The sequence below is a fragment of the Pelodiscus sinensis genome, chromosome 28 (assembly GCF_049634645.1).
Source record: "Pelodiscus sinensis isolate JC-2024 chromosome 28, ASM4963464v1, whole genome shotgun sequence".
Classification (NCBI taxonomy): domain Eukaryota; kingdom Metazoa; phylum Chordata; order Testudines; family Trionychidae; genus Pelodiscus; species Pelodiscus sinensis.
Genome location: NC_134738.1, coordinates 11,273,476 through 11,285,683, shown reverse-complemented (window position 1 = coordinate 11,285,683; position 12,208 = coordinate 11,273,476). Strand labels below are relative to the sequence as shown.

At 44.3% G+C, this 12,208-nt stretch overlaps 1 protein-coding gene across 4 annotated transcripts in view; it reads left to right on the top strand.

The window, feature by feature from the left end:
- PPP3CC (protein phosphatase 3 catalytic subunit gamma) overlaps window positions 1–12,208 on the top strand; it is a 288,696-nt gene that overhangs the window by 250,340 nt on the left and 26,148 nt on the right. For all 4 annotated transcript variants that reach the window (XM_075910895.1, XM_075910893.1, XM_075910894.1 and 1 more), the window contains 2 exons: window positions 818–1,015; window positions 1,311–1,435. In XM_075910895.1, coding sequence (XP_075767010.1) covers window positions 818–1,015; window positions 1,311–1,435 — 323 coding nt within the window. The remainder of the gene's footprint in view (window positions 1–817; window positions 1,016–1,310; window positions 1,436–12,208) is intronic.

Here is a 12,208-nt window from a genome sequence, read left to right as displayed (position 1 = left end):
AATTTATGCTCTCTATAGTGTGTAGGGCCCCAGGGGAGTCCCTAGAAGTAGAGTTCTTCCTAATATATCTAAACCACAGCCTCTTCTTTCCAGTGTAGAATTGTTCCCTGTGGAGTATTTCCTAATAATGATTTATCTTGAGCTTTCATATGCTGCTGTGATGGGGGCTGTAGGAGAAAAGATGAAACTAGATGATTGAAAAGATACATGGTTATTTAAGATTTTCTCAAAGAAAATGGACTCAGGCCTCAAGATTTGCATCCTTGCGATGAGAGGCAACTAGCTACAAGCTGGCTCAAGCCTGCATGTAACCGTGAACACCTTCAGATTCCTAATTGTAATAGTGAAAGCAACTTCCTGATAAGCTATGTAGGTTGAGTTTCAAGGACTAATGCTCATCTCCTAAGCTCTAGGATAACCAGCACTTGATTGCTGTCTTTTTTCAATCAAATTATTTATTCTGCAGGTATAAGGTTGTGCGTGTAAATACTGATCTCTTCTAAAACAGTGTTATGGTAGTAGTTTTCTTTATTAGTCAGGAAGCACTTTAGTTCTATCTGCTGCTGTTTTGCACCCCTTTCACCTGTCCCAGGTACATAGATAACATTTTGCATGGCTATCTTCTAATGTGAAGCTTCCTGTTAGCTGGGTTGGAAGAATACCTTTGGTATTGTTGCATTTGGGAAGACAAATGTGTACTGAAACAGATGCTTGTGGCTGTTCATCTGAGCATTGGACAGAAGGCTAATGCTGAAATGTGAATATAAAATTCCCTTTAAAAAGACACATTGCCAACCTCTTTGCTTCTGTTTTCTAGCTGTCCCATTTCCTCCCACGCAGCGGCTCACACTGAAGGAAGTGTTTGAGGATGGAAAGCCCAGGCTTGATGTCTTGAAAAGCCACTTGGTGAAGGAAGGGCGGCTAGAAGAGGATGCAGCGTTGAAGATAATCAATGATGGGGCTGCCATTCTGAGACATGAGAAGACAATGATTGAAGTAGAAGCTCCAATCACAGGTCAGAGAAAGCTTTCTGAAGCTAAAGTCACATGTAAGGGCTGTCTAGAATCTCGAGCTACCAAAAATAGCAGATCTGCTGCTGAACGTTCTTTCCGTGATTGTTCAGCCAGTGGGGTTTTAAAATTGCCTTTACTCCCAGAAAAGGGAACATTTTGGTAGAATAGATTGTTTTCACAGAAGCAGGATATAATGCCACAGTAGGTTAGGTCAAAGGGAAGCTATGCTCCCTGTAGCTGCCGTGACCTTTCTCTTCTTAGATGTAATTTCCTTTTTTGCCATCTTTTCTCCCTTAGTGTGTGGAGACATTCACGGGCAATTCTTTGACCTGATGAAGTTGTTTGAAGTTGGAGGATCACCCAATAACACCCGCTACCTCTTCCTGGGAGATTATGTGGACAGAGGCTACTTCAGTATAGAGGTGATAATTAAATCTGTAACTTTGGAGGTTACCATGTTAATGACTGAACTAAGCTTAACAAATATTTATCTTAAAATGGTGTCAGTTCTGATATGCTTCTGTGTACGAGGAAAGCCACATTGCTATAGATCATCTACTTGCAATGTGATTTGTTGGAAAAGTGGTGCAAACCAATGGGGCATTATTTTTGAGGCAGGTTGAAAGTTGTGCCCTCAGCATGTAGTGACAGAAAAACAGCTGTGCTGAGGCTAATGTCTAAACTCTTGATTCTGAATCTATAGCTTTATTGTCACATGTGCTGTCTGTCTGACTGAGCAGAACAAGGGGGAGGACTCCTCACAGGAGTTCTCCTCACATTTCCCATAACACACAATGGAGTGTTGGGTTTCCTAGCCCAGATCACGTGGATTCATTAGCCCCTAAGCATCTAGCGCTGCATGAATGTAGAAAGCTGGCGTTAAAGGATGGACTTTTACCTAAAATATTGGCCTTTTTGAGCCACACAGTAATCTCAGTGCAGTGTCCCTTAACTGTCATAGGTGGGAAACATCTAAAAAATGTTACCAAATGTTACTTGTTATACTGAATCTTTTCCTAGAATAAGCACTAATCTGTCAGTCAGCTCCACATGTGGGCAGGTTGTTGTCAGTGTAATGTCAGACACTGCACCAGGATTTTGTAGTTTTGTAACCCCATTCATTGATCCTGTGGTATTGCAGCTAGAGAAAGTTGAGAATTGTCAGCTTTAAAGTACAGATTAATTGATTTTTGTTCATTTACAATTAGCTATTAGCTCTTTCAGCAGTTACTGGTAACTGAGCTAGCACATAGTACTTGTGTCAGGAGGTGGTAAAAGTTACTAGTAAATGCCACAGACCTGCAGAGGATGTAATGTATTTTGCATGAAAATGGAATTGACTGGTAGACGCACAGAATCTCTATTAACATTTTGAGAGTATCACAGGAAATACAATGGCCAAACTAATGATGCCAGGTCTTGTTTCTAAAGGAAACAGAATAAGATGCTGCATAGCAATTTCAGTTAATATCTGATGTGAGAACAAAGGTAAGGAAGATCTGACCTATTGGAACTCAAACAGAATTTGTTTGCAAAGATCAGTTAAAATACCACTACCAGAGGCAGCAAATAGGGTGTTTAGTGTAAATAGTTGTTTGAAGGATATTTACTATCATAATATTTAGCAGGGTGCCACTGCCTATTGCATTTTGGCAGATTGTTGGCCTCCTTCCATCCTCATGCTTCTGTGCTTCTACATATTGACTTTAAGCCAAGGTGAGACACTGAGCAGTTGCTGGAATAGTGAACACATTGATGCTTGAGAAGCTGAATCCTTAATGTTCAGCCAGTAGAATTTATGTAGTGCTGGCACGGGTGCCTTTGTGTATTATTCTTGGAGGGGCGAAGGAATGACAGGAGTTTCATGCTATTTCTTTTGAAACACTGGAGTATGCACAAACCACTCTGTTAAGAGTTTAAAAGTGTTTACCTGCCAGAGACATTGTCAAATGCCTGCTTAATCCCTCATTGGTCTGAGGTACATTTCTTTTGTGGTGTTAAAATTGATAGGTGAGAATTAATTGTATACACACTACAGTTTATGCTCTAAAGAACAAGGACAGGGAGGGGGCTTCCCACCCCCAGACTTTGATCCTTGCATCGTATCAAACAGGCTAGTTTGTCTGCCATGTGGAAAGAAAATTAAGTAGGTGCATAAGTACTATGGTGATAGGTAAATTTGAACTAAAAATGGGAGAGTTCCAGAACTAGGAAAAAATGCTTCAGGCAGGAAAATGGAACATCAAGTAATCTTTCTGGGGAGAGGGATGAGCTGAGAATCTTATCGGGGAGTAAAAACTGCAAATTTCAGTCAGCCAAATTTTGCTTGATCTGATCCCTTTTTAAGCCTGATGCATCTTAAAAGTTGGAGCAACCCAGCACTTTCAGTCTTTGGAGACATTTGGGACAGCTGTTCTTTGTATTCTGTCAGCATGAATCCCTTTCATGCCATTCTTGACCCTCCTCTCCCTCTTACCCTTTGAGTCCACAGGGGAGATAAAGCCATGAGGCATTCTTTTTCCCCACGGAGCAAGCATTGATCTTTCACGAAGCAGGGTGGGCTTTGATTAGTACACGCGGGGGCTGATCCAAATGTCACTGATAAAACAGAATATAGAAGGCTTGCTTCCTTGTGCTTATTGATGTGTGCCTTTTCTTTCCACCTACTGTAAAGTATTTAAAAGAGATTCCCATTTGGGTGTGTAATAAACTACAGCAGCACCAGTTTTTATAGTGAAATGGCAGCCGTTCAGCAGACTGCTTAGACAACAGCTGTGTAGGCAAAGCAGTGGCTAGCTAACACGTGGTTAATCTGGTTCTTTATAGTTTTTTCAGGATTTCTAACATACACCGTGCAAACATTTTCAGTGGTTACTAGATTCAGAAGGCCAACTGCTGTGATGAGATACTCGAGTGCTTTAGTTTTGCAGGCAGTCTGTTTATCTCAGAGATTCAGGTTGTAAGGAATTCAGACTTTGCTGTGCTTTCCACTTCAAAAAAGTGAAGAATGCTGGCATCCACAGGGACTTTAAGTCATAGCACAAACTTGTGCATCCATATGCTGGGAGGGCATATTATCAAGTGTCTGCCCAAAGTGGCTGATAATCAGGGGTTGACAATTATGGAAAACCCTACTCGCCAGACAAAAAAGGGACTCGCCACCCTCCCCCACAAAAGGTGTTTTTTAATGGCATAAATTCCTAATAAGAATAAGAACAATAATTACTAATAAGTTATTAATAAATATCACCCAGGTTATTAATAAATATCTTATAAATCTCTACCTTTTCTCTCTGCTGCCATGTCTCCTCCCCTTGCTCCATCAGCTCCTCTGATGCCTACTGCCTCCCAACCCCTTACCCTCTGCTGTCCTGACTCCTGCCCTTCTCACTGCCCTCAGCCTTCCTGAGACCTGCCCCCCTCTTCCAGCCCTTCTTTTCGCCCTGTGCCCACTCCTCCAGTAGCCCCACTCTGATCATGTGAGCTACCCTCCTCATCCCCTCTCCTAAAACCTCCCTCTACACACCTGCCCTGCCTCTGGTGCTGGTCCCTCCCCTGCAGGTGTCTGCCCTTCTACTTCACCCCCAGAATCCCTTGGCACCTGCACCCTCCTGGTGCCTCCCCCTTCCCTCACTGCCCCTGCCCCCTTTGCTCTCTTTTTCCCTGATACCCACCCCCTTACCACCGTCATGCCCCTGTGCCCTCACAGATGCCTTGCTCCATCCCCGCCTTCCTCATGCCCACCCCTTCTTTCAAGTTTTCTCCCAGCACCTCCCCTCCCCCTCTGGCCCCCAGTGCCCTTACCCTCTCCTCTCCCGGCATCACCCTTTCCCCCCTCCCACTGACACCTCCTCTCCTGCCCTTTTCCTCATTGTCCGCACTTGGCCCCCTGGCATTTGTCTCTCCTGCAGCCCTGTCCCTTGGTGCCTTCCCCTTTCTTCTTCTTCTTCTCCTGACCTCCTCCCCTCAGCACAAGCTCCTTCCCCATATTTTTCCCCTCCCCTCCCCACAGCCCAACCCCTTCCCCTCCCCAGGGGCCAGCTCTAGGTTTTTTACTGCCCCAAGCAAAACATCTCTCCTTCCCCCCTTTGGTGTTGTCTTTTACACATGTTTGCATTTTACAATGGGTTTTTTTTTGTTTTTCTTTTTTGTCCCGGCATTTTAGCCCTATAAATAACAAATGGCATTTTCATTCGTTTTTTTCCATAAAGGCAAAGGCGCTTCAAGTGAACTCCCCCTTTCACTCGCTGTTGGGTCACAGCAGCCTTTTCCCTGCCCTGTCCAGCCCCTCCCTGTGGGCAAGCACCCTTCACTCCCGACCCACAGGGGGAGCAGGGTGCAGGGACAGCACAGAGCCAGAGGGGTGCAGAGAACAGTAGGGGCGTGGCACGGGGAACCGGAAGCACAGAGCCAGAGAGATTGGGGGTAGCAGGGTGCGATGGAAGCACGGAGAATGGGACGCGGGGAACAGGAGGGGCAGAGAGATCAGGGTCTAGGGGCAGTGCAGGGAATGGGCAGCACAGAGCTGAGGGGGCAGGGATCGGGGGGAGCAGGGTGCGTGGTGTAAGGGCAGCGCAAAGCCAAAGGGTCACAGGGAAGAAGGAGAGCAGAGGGTCCGGAGTGCAGGGGAGGTGTGGGGAATGGGTGGCGCAGAGACAAAGGGGGGCTGGGGCCATGCCAGGAATGGAGCTGGCTGGGTGGGCCCTGGCTGTGCCGCGCGCCGCAGCCAGCTCCTGGGGACACGTGGCCAGAGCCGAGCTGCCGCAACCCTTTAAAATCAACGGGGCCAGGTCACACCAGCGTCCTCGCACTGGAGCTGCACGCAGGCAGCCTGGTGGGAAGAATCGCCGCACTTCCCCCTTCCCAGCGGCGCTGTGTTCCTCCACCGGCCAGTTGATCGGATGGGGCCGCGCCGCCCGTAGTGTGGGCTTCAGCCAGCCCGTCACAACAACCCACCGGGCCAGTCCGCCCCTGCACTCACCAGCTAGAAAAATCTACTCACCGCGGACAAGTGCATTTGTTGAGCCCTGCTGATAATCATGACCTTTTAATTGAGTGAAATAGGAGGTACTTGTATAATTGCATCGTGATGTATGCAGTCGGGAAGCAGGGTGTAAAACTGAGGCCCAGGAAGGTGTTAAGACAAACTCTTAGTTGTCTTTAAAGACTAAACTCTTAGGCTACGTCTACATTGGCCCCTATTCCGTAATAGGGATGCTAATGTAGCACTTTGGAATAGGCAAATCCGCGGGGGATTTGAAAGTAGGAATAAGAGATCCTCTGGAAAAGAGCTTATTTTCCAGAGGATCGTGTCCAGACTGGCGCTTTTCTCCGGCTTATCTACAAGCCGGAAAAAAGCGGCAGCCATGAAAATGCAAATCCCGTGGGGGATATTTAAATCCCCCGCAGATTTGCCTATTCCAAAGTGCTACATTAGCATCCCTATTACGGAATAGGGGCCAATGTAGACACAGCCTTAGTCTTTAAAGTGCTGCCAGACTATTTGGGGTTTCTTTAAGTTTATCTTAGTTGTTAGAGACTCAAGTGACCCCTTGCCCGATACTTGTATTGCCATGAACATTTGTTGGGTTGCCAGGATAAAAGTGGCTGTTTGTAATGGGGATATGAATGATTAACTGGTAAACTGAGGCTAATTAGTTCTGGTTAACTAGTGGTGACTGGAGCAGCTCCATGTCCACTGTGGGTAAGGGGCTGCTCCAGCCTCATGAGGCCTTCCACAGGCAGGGGGCGCTCTAGCCCAGCCAGAACAGCCCCGGGTGGCAGGGGGTCGCTCTAGCGCTTCCCACTTCCCTTTAATTCAGTGGTCTCCAACCTTTTTACGCCCAAGATCACTTTTTAAATATTAGAACAAGCCAAGATCTACCCCATCCTTCCCCCAAGACTCCCACCCCTTCCTTGAAGCCACGTCCTCTCTGTTTTCCTCCTCTCCATCACTTGCTATCCCCAGCCCTTATATACTCTCAGGGTATGGCTACACTGCTGCTTTTTTTTCTTTTTTTCCTCCATTTCTTCTGTGGGAAGAGGTTTTTCCAACATTTGGCCTGTCTAGACTTGGCCAAATGTCAGAAAAAACCCTTCTTTCGGAAGCCCCCTTATTCCTCGTGGAACGAGGAATACAGGGGTTGCTGACAGAGCATGTTTGCTCTTCCACTAAAAAAAGTGGAAGAACAAACGCGTCCCTGGACACGGAAGAGTTTTCAGGGCTTTGTCAAGCTGAGACTTAAAAACCTCTAGGGATGGAGATTCCACCACCTCCCTAGGGAACCCAGCCCAGCGCTTCCCCACCCTCCTAGTGAAATAGTTTTTCCTAATATCCAACCTAGACCTTTCGCACTGTAACTTGAGATCATTGCTCCTTGTTCTGCCATCCGTCACTACTATGAACAGCCTCTCTCCGTCCTCTTTGAAACCTCTCTTCAGGAAGTTGAAGGCTGCTATCAAATCTCCCCTCACTCTTCTGCAGACTAAACAAATCCAAATCCCTCAGTGTCTCCTCATAGGTTATGTGCTCTAGCCCCCTAATCATTTTGGTCAACCTCCGCTGGACCCTCTCCAATGCGTCCACATCCTTCCTATAGCGGGAGGCCCAGAACTGGACACACTACTCCTCACCAAGGCCAAATAAAGGGGAATAATCACTTCTCTGGATCTGCTGGCAATGCTCCTTCTAATGCACCCTAATATGCCATTAGCCCTCTTGGCTACAGGGGCACACTGTTGACTCATATCCAGCTTCTCATCCACTGTAATCCTCAGGTCCTTTTCTGCAGAACTGCTACTTAGCCATTCAGTCCCCAGCCTGCAGCAACGCTTGGGATTCTTCCATCCCAATTCAGGACTCTCCACTTGTCCTTGTTGAACCTCATCAGATTGCTTTTGGCCCAATCCTCTAATCTGTCCTGGTCATTCTGGACTCTATCCATACCCTCCAGCATATCTACCTTTCCCTGTAGCTTAGTGTCATCTGTACCCCCTCCCCCCACAGAGCAGGGAAGTCCGTGCGCGCCTCCTCCGGGGACTCCTACCCCCTCCTCCCTCCCGCAGAGGAGGGAGTTCTGTGCATGCCTCCTCCAGGTACTCCTATCCCCTCGCCCCTGCTGGGGAAGGACATCCCCAACATGCCACAGACCTGGCCTTTCATGCACCGTGCTGGCTGTTTGGGGGAGGGAGAGCAGCCAGCGCACTTTCGGAAATCCCAGAAGTGGTGCGCAGCTGTGGAACTTCCCTTCACCCTGCAGGAGCTGGTGCTACCTCCATTGTTGCTGGGGGTAGGTAGTGGGGCTTCTTGGGGGTGGAGGGAAATGGGGGGAGGCCCTGAACGCCTTGCAATTGACTGGTCGGGCCCTCCTGATTGACCAGTCGATCGCGATCGCCTGGTTGGTGGCCATGCCTTTAATTGGTTAACCAGTTAAAAACTATAAAAAAATTACAATTAAACAGGATTTTACATCCCTAATTTAAATATGCCAGAAAGTCAGTTCTCTCAACTCAGATCTTTATCATACTCTTTGTGGATATGCTGTTGTGTGTTGTACTATAATTTAAAAGCAACATACGATAGTGATTGGTTAAAATGAGCGCAAAGATGCAACACATTTTTATTGTACAGAAATTGAGGCTTTTTACTGCAAAAAGAAAATAGTCTGTGTGAAATGTTTGGTCTCAGATGCTGTCATAAAACCCACCATTGCAACTGGGTCTAATTAGCTCTTTTTTGGCAGCTTTGCAGAAGACAGGGATTGAATAGGGTACTCAACTCTGTCTTTCCAGAGGGGATTTTTCCTCCACATTGTGCAGCACAGTATGTGAAGGAAGCTGGTGTTGTGAAGGAAGCTGGTGTTGCTGTTGCTGTTTTTATACCTGTTCTAGGGATAAACAGAGGCATCTGGTCTCCAGAACTGTCAGTACTAAATTCACACCCAGTACGTTAAAAGTAAAGGAAAATGTTCTCATTCCTAGTGATCTCTTGTAGCGACATGCAGTCTGAATGCTGTCCTATAGGCTATGTGCCTAGCACCATGGAGCCTAACCTGCAGGCAGTATCTGTGCTACATAACATACTTCATATGTTCCCTTTCTTAGACACAAAACGATAAGCCATTATTTTACAATATTCAGAGGCTGATTAGAATTGTGACTCAGATTAACATCAGTTCCATATAGCTTCCTCATTGTGACTTTCCTCTTTTATACAGTGGGAGCCTATTGTGGAATAAGAGATGCATTTTGTTTATAGATAGCATTGGGGGCGGTGGAGACTCTGTAGGTTTTATCCCCAGACCTAACTTGTATTCTTGCTCATAGGGAGCCATGACACTGCAGTAAGTCTATTTTGTAAGTCCTGGCTGTTTTCTTGACTGTTTTGTTCAACACATGAAACATCTAAGATTAAAAAAATCATTTGGCTAGTGCACAGGTTTTCTCCTGCCAGTGGTATGGACCATGTTTGGTAACTGATTATCCCAGTAACCTGTGAGGAGCTTTACAAAAAATGCATGTGATATTTTGTGACTTCTATCAGATTTTTAGTCAAATACAGTTTATGCATTTTCCACTTTTGTGGGGATCTCCTTTCTTAGAGGCTTTTAAATGCCTGTGTGTTTGCCAGTGTACACTAGGCACTGTACTCAGAAAAGGATGTAATGTATTAAGCACCAATAGCAGGAGTGAAACCTTAACCTAATTTTCCTCCTTTAAGACATCAGCTGCTAGTGGAGAGACCTGGGTTTTACATGAGCTCTGGCAGTAACCTTCTATAATGTTGGGCAATTTGCTTTCTCTCTCTGGCCCTGCACCGTGTCTCTTGATTTAAAGCTCTTAGGCTCTGGGGAGATCTTTCACTCTGTATACAGTGCTTTGTGTGATGGGGCTCTCATCTCAGATGAAAACTAGGTTGGCACCATAATATAATTAATAAAACCCCATTTTATTAAATATAAAAGATTCTGGTTCTAGTCACAGTTCCTTCAGCGACGGTGGTGCCAGACCTTTGCTGATTAATTTGCAGAGTTAGATTACGCCAAGGGCTCTTATTGTCATTGTCTAATTACAGAATTTAATATACAATACTTCTGCAGGGCTGGAATGTACTGTTTTATTCAGGATGATTAAATATTAAAGCAACAGAGTTAAAGTTGGTAAACCTAAAATTAGACCTAGCAGCTCTTGTTTTGGTTTTCAGGTATATAATGCTGAGTAGAATTCCTGTAAATCTCACTATCCCTAGAATGGAGCAGTAAAATTGCACAGGCAGAGTGCTGCAGGGCTTTCTTTTGCAACCCTCAGTTTGGAGGGCAGATGTACCTTTTTCCTCATGATAAGAGGAAATCACCAAAAGTTGACTTTTAGGCTGTCACGTGTCACTGGACCATGGAAAGTGAGTTTCGTCTCACTCCAGTCCCAGATCTGTATAGAAGAGTGTCCATTAAAAAGCCACAATAGCTTTTATAGACCCAATTTCTGGAACATTCTTCAGAGTGGCCAAGATTGACCAAACTGGGAAGACCAAACCCCGAGAAATTGTCTGTCCAAATAAGGATTCAAACACGTTGAAAGGAACATGACCATTGTTGTAGCTTTTCAATGTGGATTAAGAGAACTTGGGTCTCTAACATGGGATTTCTAATTTAGCACATTTCACAATATTCACATTAAAAATTAATATTGTAGTTGACTTAATTTGGGGCCTGCCAATTCTTACAGTGTCACTAAAATTTCTAACAAGTGTGCTTATTGCAGCCTGACTGACCCTGTTGTTGATCATGATATGACATCAGTGAGGAAAAAACTATAAATGTTTGAAGGCAAACTAACCCCTCTGAGAAGGAATGTGCATGTTTTGCCTTTACACTTTTCCTTTGAGTCTCTCTTGTTAGCATTATTAAAGAAAGCAGCAATAAGCTTCTCTTGCTAAACCATGTAAACTGTAAATTCACTGTGATTTAACATAACAGACTAAAGTGCACTTGTAAATAGGAGCTGGATTCATTCTCTATCCTACCCTGCAATAAGATAGAATGGCAATACTTGCCTATTTCACAAGTATGTTGGAAGGTTTATTATTTATAAGCACATTATAGGTGCAATTTTTATTAATTTGTAAATTTCAACTGACCTTTTAAAATGTACATATCTATTTGCATGAAGGGACTCTTAAAAAGATTCTTCTGGATGCCCTGCAATTTGATTCTTATACTTAATTTAGGAAATATTCCATCATGCTTTATTACAAGCAGTTTTGATCTCCTTGTAAGTAGTGGTGTGTTACAAGGGTAAATCTTTTGTATGAGTGTCAGTTTGTAAGGGAAGAAATTAAATATTCATGTACGCTTCAGTGCATGGCTTTACAGTTAAGCTCACAGGCAAATAAAAAAAGGAAGTTGCAGTTTAAATCTAGTAATCCATAATTGTCTCAAGTTGTGACTGAGAAGTTGTAACTATCTAATAATCAGTTTCTAGGCTCATAACATTGGAAAATCTGAATAAGGGATCTCTTTGTAAAATACCAAGTAAAGAATCACATGAATGCCACTGTAGTTATCTCTCATCCCGGCTCCTGTAGAGACATCAACAGGCTATTCAGTGCTCTTTGATCTATGTTTTCCTTTGTGTTAGCTTTTTCCCTCAGCACCAATGATTTTTCAGGCACTTGTTAAATATCCGCACATCATTGGAGACAAAAATGTAAAGTTTGATTTACAGTTCCATAGATTTTGTTCGCTTGTCAGAAAGCGTAGTTTCATAGTTATATCCAGAGTGCTACACTACTATATTTTTTAAAAATATGTATTTTAATAGCTCTTCTGCATCTTGCTAACATCCTAAGGGCTTGTTAAAACTGATAGAACTTTTAAACTCTGATTTCCACTCCATTATTGCTATATCTTTCCTTTTTTGCTCATGCAGCGAAAACCAATTTGGTTAGTTCTCTGATCTTGTCTCCATCCCTCATGACAATTTGTTCAATTTATAGTAACTTTCATTTTCTGGTTCTCATGTGCTACTCCGATCTGAGACATTTAAGTTGGGAACACATCAGGGTAAAGTTGAAATTGCAGGATATGTATAAATTTGTGGGACTATTTCTCCTATTTATAGGCTTAGCAATACATTTATTGTGGATCTAAATGGGCAACCTAAATTACTGGTTGTTGTCTCATATCTACTCATGTTTA